Source organism: Pelophylax lessonae, assembly GCF_965119305.1.
Source record: "Pelophylax lessonae genome assembly, chromosome: 13".
NCBI lineage: Eukaryota > Metazoa > Chordata > Amphibia > Anura > Ranidae > Pelophylax > Pelophylax lessonae.
Genome location: NC_138780.1, coordinates 114,993,445 through 115,009,492, shown reverse-complemented (window position 1 = coordinate 115,009,492; position 16,048 = coordinate 114,993,445). Strand labels below are relative to the sequence as shown.

The 16,048-nt window shown below is 45.2% G+C and overlaps 1 protein-coding gene across 3 annotated transcripts in view; it reads right to left on the bottom strand.

Moving 5' to 3' along the window:
* Positions 1-2,388: 2,388 nt before the first annotated feature.
* The window catches only part of LOC309569390 (serine/arginine-rich splicing factor 5-like), a 55,334-nt gene continuing 41,674 nt past the window's right edge, over positions 2,389-16,048 (bottom strand). For 2 of the 3 annotated variants that reach the window (XM_082275203.1, XM_082275204.1), the window contains exons 7-8: positions 13,115-13,225; positions 2,389-3,596 (exon numbers count right to left, since the gene is read on the bottom strand). In XM_082275203.1, the coding sequence (XP_082131329.1) occupies positions 3,398-3,596; positions 13,115-13,225 (310 nt within the window). In that variant the 3' untranslated portion in view covers positions 2,389-3,397. The remainder of the gene's footprint in view (positions 3,597-13,114; positions 13,226-16,048) is intronic. The other variant, XM_082275205.1, reaches the window with a different exon arrangement.

Here is a 16,048-nt window from a genome sequence, read left to right as displayed (position 1 = left end):
TATGCCCGAGTGCGATCATCATCTTGTGTTTTGGATTGCTACTTGGACAGCGGATCCGACTCGCACCTGGCCTTCATCTCACTTGAGTGGCTTTGTCTGTGTAAGGAACTACAGAGGTGCTGAGAGGAGGAAATTCAGGAGGCAGAGTCCGTACAGGAATTTACTGCTTACAGACAGCAAGGTACCGTGGGATATGTAGCCTTTAGAAAATGAAAGCAAACAGCAGAAGCAAAGCATGCAGGAAATGTAGGAATTTGTGGAAGGCCAGTAGACAGGCAGCACTTACAACAAGATAGATCGTGCACTCTCTGCCTTTTCCTAAGTGTAGTAGGCAATACATGTATTGTGAATAAAAAAGACAAGTGGCAACTCACATGGAATAGTAAAAAATGTGCCCATCATAAATACATTGGACTACGGGGTTCCTGGGGAGGTGTAGTGTATGGATACAGCTCAAGTTGGCATACAGATGCCAAGAACCTGAAACAAGCTGAGAAGGCACCACGGGACGTCAACTAAATGCAGCAATGGGGTGGTTACAAGGTATCACAAAATTAGCAACACGGATCAATAGTCATGACATGTACAGTGGATTATGGCTGCAGTAGGTCAGTTTCTTTTCAACAGGAAGTGATAGCAACTGAACCTGTACCCGGGTGGTTGTTGGTGGCCAGAATACTGTTTATTTTGGTTTCTTCGTTTAGACCGCCTGAGGTTATAGAGTTCAACCTGAATATCCTGTAGGTTTCTCTTTTGCATTCTGAATCATTGACCCAAGGTTAGTTCCTGGTAAGGCTCTGTGAAAAAGAAACCTACTAGATATTCATATTGAACTCTGACCTCCAGGTGGTCTAAACAAAGAAACAAAATCAATACAGTAATCTAACTAGCTTTTCAACAACCATCCATCAGCTATGCAGGTAGCATCATTCAACTGCCATTTCTCCCCTACCACCTTCCATTTTTATTTACTTCTTTACAGCAGTTTAGCACCACTCCGGTTCCATGTTAAATCACTGTTCATATCCGATTGTCTTTATTAGTTTGTATTTTTTCCACTCTGCAATTCCCCTGTATTAGCCATCATCATTTATGTATCCCGTTTATCATCAATACATATACGCACTCCCTATGTTTCCAGTAAGGTCATGGGTTCAATATTTTGGCCTGCCCATTCCGATGCCCCTTGTGGTTCCACAGCAAATAAGACCAGCTGTTCCATTGCAATGTTGTGGCTTGAAAAGGACATTTTTCAAGTAAGCTTATTTTGGATTGCCAAAAAAGTATTATTTGTATTGCCATTACAATGCTGACGTTCTAGAATGAAAGTGTATGCTCTGACCCTAGAACTTCTTAGGTCTCTTACACATAATACAGATTTGAAATTAGATGCATACTTGTCTATGGAACAATGCAAACATTGAGTACAGAGCCATAAAACAAAAATAGAAAAGTTTAGATTTGAGAGCAGTAATTTACGTGCATACGAGTGTTTACGTGTCGACAAGCTTGTTTATGCAAGTATAAAATGGAATACATTACAACACTGGTAAGAATTGTACTTGTCTATATGCTTACGCACCTTTAAACACACTTATATGATTACATTACTCAGGGTCTTTACACAGTTTTTTTTTTTTAATCAGGGACTTTGTCAACAAGTTCCCACGTTAACATCCGTAAATTATGGTGCCCATGTGCAAGAGGTCTTAAAAAATCGTAGGTAAAAGCACAAAAAAAAATTGTTTAAATGCTTACTTGCAGTGGTGGTCACTTTCAAAAAAAGATTTTGTATTTACGTGCACTGTATCTTTTAACTGGCAAGAAAATGTGACTACACCAGGAAGAGTCAAATCCCTAGTACAACCCTCTCTCTCCTGGAGTCCCCAATTACTCTTCCTTCCCTTTGCCTCTCTACATAACCTTTTAGGTAGCTGCCGTAGGAGTGAAGGGGAAAAATAAAGAGGGTTGAATGGTAGACAGCGCCGAGGCTGCTGGGGATGCCTACATTACATTGAAGATGGCAGAACCCAGCAGAAGTTCCAGGGCTTTTTGATTTCCACATCAAGAGAGTCTTTTACAAGTAAATAACCCGCATAACCCGTTAAATGCACATATAATCTTATTGGAAGATAATTGTTGAATAATTTGTCTAGCAATGTGGTCTCTCTAAAGCGCATCGCAAGAATGAAAAAAACTTAAATCGCTTAAGCGGAACTCTGCAGTAGTGTATGGTGAACTGAGGGGGAACACGGTGAAGCGCCCCAAGGGGGTGTTACCAATGACAGCCTGGGCTCACAGGAAGCAGTCCCAACTATGTTGGCCATCTTAAAACCTAGAAGAGGACCAGTGCCGGACAAAAGGTGAGTAATGTACTGAAAGCTGGTATTTTATTTTTTAATCCTAATAGGCAGTTTATTTTTTTCATTTAAACATGTAGTTCTGCGTAAACATCTGTTTACCTTTTAAAAAAATAGCAACATTTAAATAAATGAAGTCCATAGAGTGCAGGGAACATAAATATATTTGCACAAGCTTAGTTTTACCAGAATATTTAAAATAATCAAAAGCAGGAAAAAATAAAAAATGTTAGAATCAGCAGATCGCTTGCTGGGGCTTTACTTTCCCTGATGCACACTTACTGGTACTTGGTACAAAAGCAAACCAAAAAAAAAAATTACCCACAACATACAATGAACTAAACAATGAAGGCAGCCATTGCACATTGTTCAACTGATTTACTTAGTTGGGGGGGGGGGGGGGGGGATTCTAGGACAATTACAAATTGAGTAGACTCTGTGAAGATAAAGGTTCTGCATTCATTTAATTGAAGTATCATCCATCACACACAACACCTACTAAAGCCAGTATGACAGAACATACACACAACATAAGTTTTGGTATGAATATATGAACAGATGGATACTTGCTTTAAATTTTTTAATTTACTTTAAGTGGTTTCATATTTTTAAACTCTTGAAAATGTTTAATGAAATAGAAAATCTTCTGGTATTTCAACACAGAAGAGAATTACAGGGCAGTATTCAATTTAAAAAGGAAAATATGACCAGCTTAGACTACACTAACTGACATTATAAACAAAGAAAAGAAATAAAAGCACAAGTATCCAAAACAGCTTCCTCTAATCTACACAGTGAAAAGCAAATTCATCTCAAATGGGTTCTACTTGCTGGATTGAGTAACTGCCTTCATATGCTCTAGGCAGAAGGGTTGGATCACATATTTACAAAAACAAAGCATCAGGCCACCACTTCGAGCCTTAATAAACAGGCGCTTTGGTTACATAAAATAGTGAACACCACCTCTCACACCGCCATTGTCTCCTAGGGCACAATCTTCATTCACCATTTACACACAATATGAGATCAAAGATCTCTCAATCACGGCTTTCGGGGGAACTGGAACGAGACTGCCGCTTAGGAGAGCTCTGGGATGGTTCTCCGCTTCCAGATTTTTGACTGTATTTCTTTTCAGGTGTGCGACTGGGAGATCGGGACCTGCTGGCAGAACGAGAAGAGCCACGAGATTTCGACTTGCTTCGGGATCTGGAGTAGCTTCTAGACCTGGACCTGCTTCTGGGGAAAACACATTGATCAGTAAATACTACACAAGGGGGTATCTAAACAACCACATTTAGAGATGGAGTCAACAGAGAGTAATCTACAGAAATAACACGCAGGGAGGCAATTCTACATCGTATCACTTCTGCAGTTTTGACAAGTGAAACTGGGATACCAATTATCTGAACCTCACCCCATTTGGCTTATTCAATAGTGCAAGGGGCTAAGTACACACTACTGTCATACTTCTAGCAACCATCAGAATCCACTCTGTACTGGTAAATTATGGTTATTGTTAAATAGCAGACCCTGCACAATCTATTGAACATTTATAGCAAAACAAGTTTATGTATTTTTCTTTATTTATAATATAAAAAAATAAACACGCACAGCAACCATTCCCTACTTGGCAACAGAAAGACACCAGCTTATTGGTAACTTTTATACCCAATACAAACAAGTTTCTTGTGAACCCTTTTGCTCATTAAGGCCCAGTTCACACCGGCTCCGGGACCGCATGCAATTTATACAGGAATAGTACTGCATTTCTGTTCAAATCACATGCGATTCTGAAGCAGTGCGATTTGAGCCATTCTGTATGGCTCAAATTGCACCGCATCTGCACCGAAATCATGCAGGACCTTTTTTTGCAGCACCAGAATCCGATCGTATGGGTATTCGCGTTGCATTTTGCGAACCAGTTTTGGGATGTCGTTAACATACGCACCTGCAGCAGTTCACATGAACGGGAGGTGTTTTTGATGCAAAGCGGAAACTGCACAGAATTTGCTGTGAATTCCACACTAGTGTAAAAAATCTCAGAGAAAAATACGATTTTTGTAAGATCTTAGCAGAAAATCTTTTCTCTGAAGCCCATTAATGGACGCAGCCTCCATCTTCATTAGCTGAATGGGTTATCCTCCTCCCTGCAGGAGTAGTCTAGGCAGGAAAAATTTAAATGTACACGCCCACGGGCCGTCCCCACATGCATAACTTACACACCCTCTGCTCTGCAAACCAGTTTAGTTGTAAGCAGTGAAGAAAAAAACCATATCCATATCAGAGGGGCGGGTGCTGCGTCTGTCAATGGACTTCAGAAAAAAATATTTTAGGGTAACATCTTACAAAAATCTTATTTTCTCTATCGTTCATTGACAGACAACAGACGCAGCCTCCATCTTCATTCGGTGAATTGGACGTCCCAAAGCAGTATAGGCATAAGGGATGGGAAGAACGCAACCCGAAAGTAAACTCCAAGACTAAACTATGCCCACTGGGTAACGAAGCTCAACCAAACCGGAGCTCATCCAGGTTAAAAGACCCCTAAGAGAAACAAAAAATATTCTCTTACGAAACAGCAGCCTGCAAAACCTTGCGGCCAAAAGAGGCATCCGAAGAATCCAATAAATCTACCTTGTAGAATTTTGTAAAGGTGTGCACAGACAACCAAGTAGCTGCCTTACAAACTTGTACAACAGAGGCCTGATGGCAAAAAGTCCAAGAGGCACACAGCGCTTTAGTAGAATGCGCCTTCACAGGCAAAGGAGGATCCTGGCCGTTGAGTGAATAAGCCTGAACAGTCTGCCTGATCCACTTCGAAATGGTCACAGCGGACGCAGCCAAACCTTTGCGAGGACCGTCCGTAAGGTCAAAAAGAGTCCAATTTTCGAAAGGACTCAGTAACCGTCCGATAAAATCTTATCACTCGAACCACATCCAAAGAGTGCAAGGCAAATTCCTTGGGATGCTTAGGCTTCGAACACAAGGAAGGCAACACAATGTCTTCATTAGAATGAAAATCCGACACCACCTTAGGGAGAAACAACAGATTAGGTCGGAGAACCACTTATCCCTGTGGACCACCAATAAAGTGGACAGGACAGCGCCGCCAATTCAGATACTCTGCGAGCAGAAGTAATAGCCACCAGGAAGACAACCTTCTGCGACAAGGAAGGCAGAGAAATCTCCCTAATATTCTCAAAAGGATGCTTTTAAAGAACAGGCAAAACCAGACCGATCCCACGGAGGTAACTGAGATCTCCTCGGAGGAGACAGATGATGCACCCCATGAATAAAAGTGCTAATCAAGCTATTAGTAGCCAACGGACATTTGAAGTAAATAGCCAAGGCTGACACCTGGCCCTTGATAGTGCCCAACGCCAAGTGCTGCTCAACCCGTTTGTAAAAAGGCCAAAACTCTAGCTATAGAAAACAAGCGAGGGTGCAGTTGCAGCGATTCACACCGTGAAATGTACGATTACCACGTACGATGATAGATCTTCCTAGATGTGGACTTCCTGGCCTTCAAAAGGGTAGGAATCCCAGGGTCAGAAAGGCCTATATCTCTCAACACCATGCTTTCAACAGCCAAGCCGTTAAAAGCCAGCGACCGTAAAGCAGGATGAAAGATCGGTCTCTGAGACAGCAGATGTTCCCGCAGAGGAAGTCTCCATGGAGGATCTGCGACAATTTTTACCAGGTTTGCATACCAAGACTGATGAGGCCAGTCTGGTGCCACCAAAATGACCAGAATGCCTTCTTCGCCGGGTGGCATAAATCAGCCGATACTTGCGTCTGTGGCGTCGGCCAAAGGATCCCGAGACCTGGCCACAAACCTCTGGACTTGTCTGTTGAGATGAGACACAAACAGATCCACCTCCGGAGCCCACCGGGCACACAGAAGATGAAACACCTACAGCTGAAGGGACCATTCCCCTTGATCCAACACCTGACGACTCAGGTAATCCGCTTGCCAATTCTCCACACCCAGGATGTGGACAGCAGAAAGAGCTGAAACATTGGCTTCTGTCCAAACCAGAATCTCAGCCACCTCCTTGGCCGCCAGGGCATTTTGGTGCCCCTTTGAGGATTAATGTAAGCCACAGCCGTGGCATTGTCCGACTGTATCCTGAACCAGAGAATCGCGTAGCCGGCTCGTCCAGTGGAACAGGCAGAGCTTGATCGCTCAGAGCTCCAGAATGTTGATTGGCTAGGAGGACTTTTCTGACGCCCAAGTCCCCTGGGCACAGAACTTCCCCAGCACTCCATACCAGCCGGACAGGCTGGCATCCATGGTGACCACCGTCCAGAACAGCGGCAGGAAGGACATGCCTTGACACAGAGCAGGAGACCGGATCCACCAGGATAGGGTCGACTTCGTGAGAGGACTCAAACGAATATTCTGGTTCAATGACTGAAGGACCCCGCTTAGCATAGGATGTTTTACCTTTGGAGGATTGAGGAAGAAGAGTACTCTTCCCGCCAGTCAGACCCTTGATCAACTCACCCAGTGAATGGCCAAACAAAACGCTCTCCCAGAAAAAGGAGATCCGTCAGGGCTTTCTTGGAAGCTTGGTTAGCCGACCAGCTCTTCAGCCAAACCATGCACCTTAGGGCAATACCCACAGCCGAAACTCTGGCCACCAGGGGGGGCCGCATCCAGGGACGCATCACACAGGAACACAAGAGCCTGGGCCATCTGGTCCAAAAGTTCCATCAGTTCTGGGGGAACTACGTCAGGGTCCAAGCTCCCTTTCAAAACCCTAATCCATTCCGCAACTGTCTCATACCAACACAGACACAAAGACCGGTTTCAAGATTGAACCCGCCAACACGTGAAGATGGCGGGAAAGTGATTCCACCCGCCTGTACACCGGATCTGTAAAAAACAGGCAATCTTCCACCGGCACAATGGTAGATTTGTTCAACCTGAAAACAGGGTGGTCCACCTTAGCTAGCACTGTCCAGCGGTTGGAGACCATATCAGCAAAAGAATACCGGCGTATAAAGCGTTTTGGCACAACTAGCACGTGCTTAACGCGCCGCCATTAGTCATTCACAATATCATGAAAAGTCTCGGGACAGGGAAAAACCTTGCCAGACTTTTGTGTCTTGCGGGAGCCAAAGGCCACCCCTGTTCCTGCCGGCGTGGGCTCAGACAAATTTAAGGTTTCCCTCACTGAAACAATCAGGGCTTCCACCAAAGTGCGTTCCCGTTCTGCAGCTTAAAACGATAGGTCCTCTTCACCATCTGACTGCGAGGACAGCGACCCTTCAGGTAGGGGGGCGTCCGTGGCGACATCAGCCTCAGAATCAGAGGACTCCACCAAAGGTGGAGAAGGCAGCGGCCGTTTGACGATTAACCCTTTTCATGACAAAATCAACTTTTTTGCCGCCAGGCTTTCCAGAGCTGCTGAAATCGCAGCCTGCGACTGCAATCCTGACTGTCAGGAAGTCGAACAGAGTGGGTCTGAGGGAGAAATTACAGCCTGGGGCTCCATATTCAAAGTTGCAGAAAAACGGAGTACGGTCACTTTAAGACGTGCCAATCGCGGTTCCCAGCGGTCTGCAGAGTCCCCCTTAAATATACACTAACAGCAGAGTGTTTAGGGATATGCCCGCAGAGACCCCCAGTACTGTACCACCTCCAGAGAGAACCCTCCTGAACAGCCTGCAGCAGGAAGAAGAATCACAGGAAGTGACCTCGGCCTGGATGTAAAAGATCACGCTGCTAGTGCAGTACAACAGAACTACACAAAAATGGGTGCTAATGCATTTTATTAGGAAGCTCAGGGAAAATGGCTGCTCCATACTAAATGAGAAAAACATACACATTGCCCACACTTAAGATGGCGGCGTCCACGGCATGCCATGTGGCCAGGAACCCCCACAAAGAAGGCCTCAAGGATCTACAAGACTCAGCAAGAACAAGGTACTATTGCCAACCCCCTCAGGACACCAGGCATCCCAGTTACATAGCCCCCGCGGGGACGGGAGAGGGAGACAGGGCACAGAGGCCGGATACCCGACAGGCCAGGGGGATTTTTGAGGTACAAATCCTATTATCCCCAGGAAGAGTGCCAACATCCCACCAAGGCCACCAGGGGCAAGGTGGGCACATTTACTCACCATACCATGGACCGTCTGGGCTCCGCTCAGGGCAGACCTCCTCCCACCCGAAGTGGGGGTGCTGCCAGCCGAGGGGCGTTCCAGGTCGTCATGTCCTGGCAAGGCGACCGCTCTGAGGCTCGTCCCCATCCGGAAAGGGGCACAGTCGTGGCGAGGCCTAGTGCAGGACTTTAACCTGCTCACGCTCGTAGGCCAGGCTGGGGGGGGACCATAAAGATCTAGATTATCCAGTGCAAAGCCCCAGCCGGCATTGCTTGCAGATCACCAGGAGGACCCCTTGAATACTAGCTAGCAAAGTGAAAAAAGAAATAAAACAAAATATTCTAAAAAGAATAAAAAACTGAGACCGAAGTCCCAGCAGGAAACCTAGGTCCTACTCCTTCTCTAGGCAGAAACAAACTGGTTTGCTGAGAAGAGGGTGTGCGAGTTATGCATGTAGGGATGGCCCCGTGGGCATGTACATTTAAATTTTTCTTGCCTAGACTACTCCTGCAGGGAGGAGTATAACCCATTAAGCAAATGAAGATAGAGGCTGCGTCTGTCAATGGAAGATAGAGAAATAGGATTTTTGACTCACCGTAAAATCAAATTCTCTGATGTTTGACGGACAGCTCCTAATTCTTCTTAACCATTGGGTTATACTATCCTCTACAGGAGTAGGACACTACGCAGGAAAAAGCTTGACTACGTCTATGGGCAGTCCCAGGGGGTATACACATACTCTCAGCTATAGGCACTCAGTTTAGTTACAAGCAGTGTCAGAGGGGTGAGTGCTGTGTCCGTCAATGAACATCAGAGAAATGGATTTTACTGAAAGTCAAAAATCCCATTTTCTCTTTCGTTCATTGACGGACACAGCTCCTGATTCTTCTTAACCATTGGGACATCCCAAATCAGTGTTAAACAAGAAGGGTGGGAAAAAAAAATCTGAAAAAACATTCCCAGGGCTAGCCATAGCCAACCAGGTAACATGGAGCTCAACCATAAAGAACTAGAACTCACCTGGGTAAAAAAGAAAAACAAACAATACACCCTCAAAGAGGACCAGGTCCTCAACAGCAGCCAGCAAAACCTTGCTGCCAAAAGAAGCATCCGCAGATGCCAACATATCCACTTTATAAAAATTTGTAAAAGTGTGCAAAAACGACCAGGTGGCCACCTTGCAAACCTGCGTCGCCGACGCTTGATAACGGAAGCCCAGGAGACACTAAGTGCCCTAGTAGAGTGCTCCTTGATAGGGAAAGGAGGAACCTGAACCCTGATGCAAAAGGCCTGAACCCCTGTCTGTCTGGATGAGCCCTCTCGTGGCTTGCCAGACCAGGTCCTCTTGGAATCTCTGGTGGAAGCCCTGACTTTTAATCCCCTGTCTTGAGACCTTGAGGGGCTAAAAGACCTCTTCTGAGCTGAGGAGAATGGCCAACATCTACGACGGGGCTTCTTGTCCTTGGTAGCTAGTGGAAGAAGAGTACTCTTCCCCCATGAGACCCTTAATGATGTCATCCAAGGAAGCTCCAAACATGCAATCCCAAAGAGGGAAATCAGAAAAGGCCTTCTTAGAAGTCTGGTCCGCAGACCAGTATTTCAGCCAGATAATACGCCAAAAGGACCACTGCTATTACAGACAGCCTAGAAATCAAGGGAACCACATCCAAGAGGCATCACAGATAAAACTGTAGCCCCTGGATCAACTGATCCGCCAGCTCTGTAAAGACAGGGGGAAGCAGTTTCCCCTCCAGGTCCTCCGTAAAGGTTTAGCCCACACGGTCAGAGCTTGCGACACCAGGGCAATAGTAAATACTGCCTATGTGCCTAACCAGCAACAGCGGACATATGGCGGGCCAGAGCCTCCGCCCTCCTATCAGCTGGATATTTAAAGGGCGGGAGCTCCTCACCCGGAATGAAGGTAGCTTTATTTAACCTGGAAACCGGCAAGTCCACTACAGGTGAGACCTTCCACCTTTAAAAACGCAGCTAATTCTCAGAAGGACACCGCAAGCAAAAAGCGCTTAGGAACCACAGCATTTTGGACAACCCCACTGTTTTGTGACAATGTTGTCAAAGTAAGCGGAAAAGGGAACACCCTTGCCGCTTTGGAGGGCCTGTGAATGCCAAAAGGTGCCGACGCATCAGCCAAAACCTCCATTTTTAAAGTGTCACGCACTGCCAAACCGTGCATCCACCAGCGCCTTTTCATGCGCAGCTATAGGAGCAGAGGAACCACCCTCACTATCTGAGCACACAGGGTGCGTGGACGCAGACCCAGTAGGGTTGCTATATACCAAGCTCACCTGGAAAACATAATCAGGGGAGGCCAACTGCAATCCCGCAAAGGGGACGCCGACCAAGGGCCCACGAATGGGCCACCTATTGGACCCCGCAAAAAGACTCTCTGAGCCCTCCATAGAGGGCAAAATAGGAAATAGCCCCCTTCAAAGGGGGTGGCCGCCGGGATGCGCAGGCAGGGTACCCAGATGGTCCCGCATGCTAAAAGGGGCAAGTGCCCCACACAATAATGGCGCCAAGCTGACCACATGGCTAAGCAGGCCGCGGCCTAAATTTTTGTGGAGGCCCAGCTGCAAGTGCACAGATCTTTACCCAACAGGTGCCCAAAGGAAGAGTGGGGGCTTCAGCTAAAACGCACTGGGGCCGCCCCATCATGGAGGCGCCAGACTCTGCCGCAAAAAAAAAAAAATGACGTGGGCGCCCAGCCGCCTGGATGCGAGCCCCAGCAGAGCCGACCACCCAGGGGCAGCAGAGGGTAGGGCGGATGCCCAAACAGAAGGCAGTGGATTCAGTCATCCTCAAAGGGGTCATCTCATGTAGTTTCCGAGAAGTAGGCTGCAAAGGTTCAACCTAAATTTTCGACTGGATCTGACTGCATGAGGCACGTACCCGCGGATGCTAAACTATTTGCTTCCACAGCCCAACAACCACCGCAGGGAGCCCAGAGGACATCCCTGCCCTAGTCACCAACCCCCCAGGGTGGCAGGTCAATTCCCCACTGCGCACCAGGAAAACCGGTCAGCAGCAACTCCAACCAGCCCCCCTGAAGAGCTTGTGGCAACAGCTAGCTCATAACCTCACCCAGGGAGGTGGGCCAAAAGACTCACAGTGACCATTAAAATTTTAGAGGAGCTGGGGGAAAGGAGGGGAACCCGGGGGACTGACTATCCCAGGGAAGGGCCCATGTCCACCTTAAAACCCTCCAGGAGTAAAGGGGGACAGCTACTTACCATACCAGGAACAGGGTGTGCACCCCTCCAGACAAACCATTGCTCCATCGTAATGTGGGTGCTGTCAGCCAGAAGGAAACACTGCAACTCAGGCCAAAGCCAGTTTGTATGCATCCTCGTGAGACGTTCATCTCGCAAGGCCAGCCCCCGTCCAGTGAGCCTATGTCGCAGCCGACCTAGCATAAAGCTGTTGTCCGAAGCCCTTGCTGACCGGACTGAGGGGATCCTAAGGATCTATATTATACTGTTCGTCGTCCAGTCCGGCACTTGATGGTAGTTCTCACAGGAACCAAATATTAAAAAAGAGGAAAAAAAAAAAATCAATTTAAAAATGAAAAAATTGCCAGGACCAGAGATCCCAACAAGGAACTAGGTCCTTATTCCTGACTAGGCAGAAAAAAAACTGAGTGCCTATAGCTGAGAGTGGGTGTATACCTCCTGGGACTGCCCATAGGCGTAGTCAAGCTTTTTCCGGTGTAGTGTCCTACTCCTGTAGGGGGCAGTATAACCCAATGGTTAAGAAGAACCAGGAGCTGTGACCATCAATGAACAAAGAAATATGGATTTTAACTTGTAAACGTGTCAGAAATAGGCTTGGCCTTAAATGGTTAAAATGATAAATTTTCTCAGTTTAAACATTTGATATGTTTTCTATTGTGAACAAAATATGGGTTTGATAATCATTGCATTCTGTTTTTAAATAAATTTTACACAGCATCTCAACTTTTTTGGAATTAAGGTTGTAAATGGCAGGCATATGGGGTGTCTGCACTGATGTTACCTTACTTTGCAATGTGGCCCTGGGCCTACAAAAATAATTAGTAAATTCATCTGGGCCTACTCCAGTTCACTATAACAAAAACCATGAGGAGCAGGCAGGCCTAGATGCAAATCAAACTGAAATCATCTATTCTGCAGCCAAATATTTTACTTAATTTTTTTCCCTTGAAGTGGTTGTAAACTTCATATACGAAACATGAAAAAAAGCTCCTCCTTTTAAAATGTGTACTTGTTTCTCTCTAAATCTCAGAGTGTCATTTCCCCCCTGCCTGGCTCCTCTAGTATAAGCATGAGTCACTTCTGGTAGCCATTCCAGACAGCAGAAGGGATGTCGGGAGGGTGCTGCAGCTTCCCTTCCTTTCCCTACAATCAGGGCTCAAAGCTGTTGGCTGGCTGTGTGTAGACTTTAGATCCAACCCTGCTCCTAGAACTAAAGAGAAATCCTTTCTTCTGTGAGTTTTCAGAACGATTGGCTGCAGATACACAGATTCAGAATGCATGAAGTTAAAAAAACCTTCAGCCTTTACAAACACTTTAACTGGCCCCCATGGCTATTGAAAACACTAAGCCTGAAAATTCCCAACCACAAAAGGAAAGGAAGATGAAATTTACCTGTGTTTCTTGCGATCTTCAGTTAGCTTTATTTTACGACCACTAAGCTCCGTACCATCCAATTTGTCTATAGCATTCTTCATATCATTATAGGATGCAAATTCCACAACCCTAACAATGGAAAAATTTTGAGTTATTATTAAAACAAAAGATAACAGCAAACTACAACTAAATGTTATTTGTGTGTAAAATCCCAAGCAGAGTTGACTAGCGCACAAGCAGATTGACAACATAGCCTACAGTAGCAGTCTCTATCAACTCTTCACATGCAGCAGGTTAGGTCTTCTACATAATGGAACTGAGGGTGCAGTGGTGATGACCAATGAAGATAAAGGGAGTTGTTACAAGTTATAAGTGCAGTCACACCTAAATGTGCGAAAATTAGATCCACAACCTGCTGAATTGAGACTTAAAATTGTACCCATGCAATCAAAAAACTGGTCACCTGAGGAAGGATGACAGTTGCCTCCATCTATTTTTATACATTTTCTGGCGCATCTCGGGAGTGCAGGGCAGTTAACCGGTTGCAGTTTTACTATGACAAGGCGGTTCGGCTGCACGACCCAACGTCACTGGATGTCGGTCGCTCGCGGGGGGGGGGGGTGTCGGAGGAGTGGGCATACGCCCACCATCCCCACGATGTGCTGATTCGGTTCAGAACTAATTGAATTGCGAAAATAAATATATGCAAGGGAAGGTGTCAAAATAAAATAAAAAAGGAAAACAAAAAAGAAATTCAAGCACCCCTGTCCCCCGTGTTTGCGAATGAAAGCATCGGTCTAGTGTCATATGTAAACAGCAATTGCACCATGCATGCGAGGTATATCACCACGAACGTCAGATCGAGGGCAGTAATAATTGCAGCATACCTCCTCTACAAATCTCAAGGTAACCTGTAAAGTCTTTTAAAAATTTGTACGTTGCTTGTCGTGGCTGCATGGGCATGCATAATTTTAAAGCATGTCATGTTTGGTATCTATGTACTTGGCATAAGATCAGCTTTTATGTTTTACTAAACAATTGGGCAATATATAGTAAATTTAAAAAAAAAAGTGAAAAAACAAAATTAAACCCGCGCTACACAACGTGAAAATTTTATCACATTAAAAAAAAAAAGTGTTTTTTTTTTCCCCCTGCGCAAATACCGTGTGACAAAAAAAATTCCATCACCCATCATTTTGTTCTGTAGGGCCTCTGCTTTAGAAAAATATATGTTTGGGGGTTCAAAGTATTTTCTAATTTTAAAAAATTATTTTTTCATGTAAACAAAAAGTGTCAGAAAATGCTTGGTCTTCAAGTGGTTAGAAGAGTGGGTGATGTGTGGCATAAGCTTCTAATATTGGGCATAAAATGCCAGGACATTTCAAACACCCCCAAATGACCCCTTTTTAGAAAGTAGACACCCCAAGCTGTTTGCTGAGAGGCATGTGGAGTCTATGGAACAATTTATATTTTGCCACAAGTTTCAGGAAAATTACAATTTCTTTTTTTTATTTTCTCCACACAAAGTTGTCACTCAATGATATTTTCCTCACACATTCCATGAGTATATGTAGAATTACACCCCAAATACATTCTGCTGCTTCCCCCCTGAGTACAGGGATACCACATGTGTGAGACTTTTTGGGAGCCTAGTTGTGTACGGGACCCCAAAAACCAATCACCGCCTTCAGGTTTTCTAAGGGCGTAAATTGCTCATTTTATTTCCCCACTACCGATCACAGTCTCTGAGGCCCTGAAATGTCAAGCTAGCACAAAACCCCCCCAAATTACCCCTATTTGGAAAGTAGACACTCCAAACTATTTTCTGAGAGGCATGTTGCGTTCATGGAATTTTTTATATTTTGCCACAAGTTTCGGGAAAATTAAAAATTTTTTTTTTTTTTTTTACACAAAGTTTTCACTTAAATGATATATTGCTCAAACATGCGGGTCGCTATATGTGAACTTACACCCCAAAATACATTCTGCTGCTTCTCCCGAGTATGGGGTATGAGTACTGCCTTCAGGCTTTCTAATGGCGCAAATTGCTGACTTCACTCTTCACTACCCATCACAGTTTCGGAGGCCATGAAATGCCAAAATCTCACAAAACACCCCCCCCCCCCCAAAATTACCCCTTTTCAGAAAGTAGACACCCCAAGGTATTTGCTAAGAGGCATGGTGAGTATTTTGCAGCTCTTATTGGTTTTGGAAAATTAATAATAAAAAGGAAAAATATTTTTTTTTCAATTTTTAAAACTTTGTGACAAAAAGCGAGATCTGCAAAATACTCAACATGCCTCTCAGCAAATAACTTAGGGTGTCTACTTTCAGAAAAGGGGTAATTTGGGGGGGGGGGGGGTTTGTGCTATCTTGGCATTTCATGGCCTCCAAAACGGTTAAACGGTTATAGGTAGTGAGGAGTGAAATCAATGAATTGTATTTTGGTGCGTAATTCCACATATACCCCATGGCATGCATCAGCAATATACAATTTCAATGACAACTTTGTGTAAAAAAAAAAAAAAAAAAAAAAAAAAAAAAAAGGCCTCTTTCACACGGCCGCTCCGCTGTTTTTGTCCGCTGCGGGACTCTTTTTTTTTCAAGGAGCGGATGACAGTTGTGTCATCCGCTCCGTAAGTCCGCATATCATCCCATCCGTTTGCAGATGATATGCGGACATAATGCAAGTCTATGGGCATTGCGGATGTCAGCGGATGACACCGCTGACATCCGATTTTCCTTCCTTTCCGTTTTTTGAACGGAGGAAAAATAGGGTTCTGTTCCGTTCCAAAAAACGGAACAGAACTGAAAGGAAGAAAATCGGATGTCAGCGGATGGTATTCCGCTGACATCCGCAATGCCATTGACTTACATTATGTCCGCAAATCATCCGCAAAAAGTAGGATGATTTGCGGACATACGGAGCGCCCGTGTGAAAGGGCCCTTACT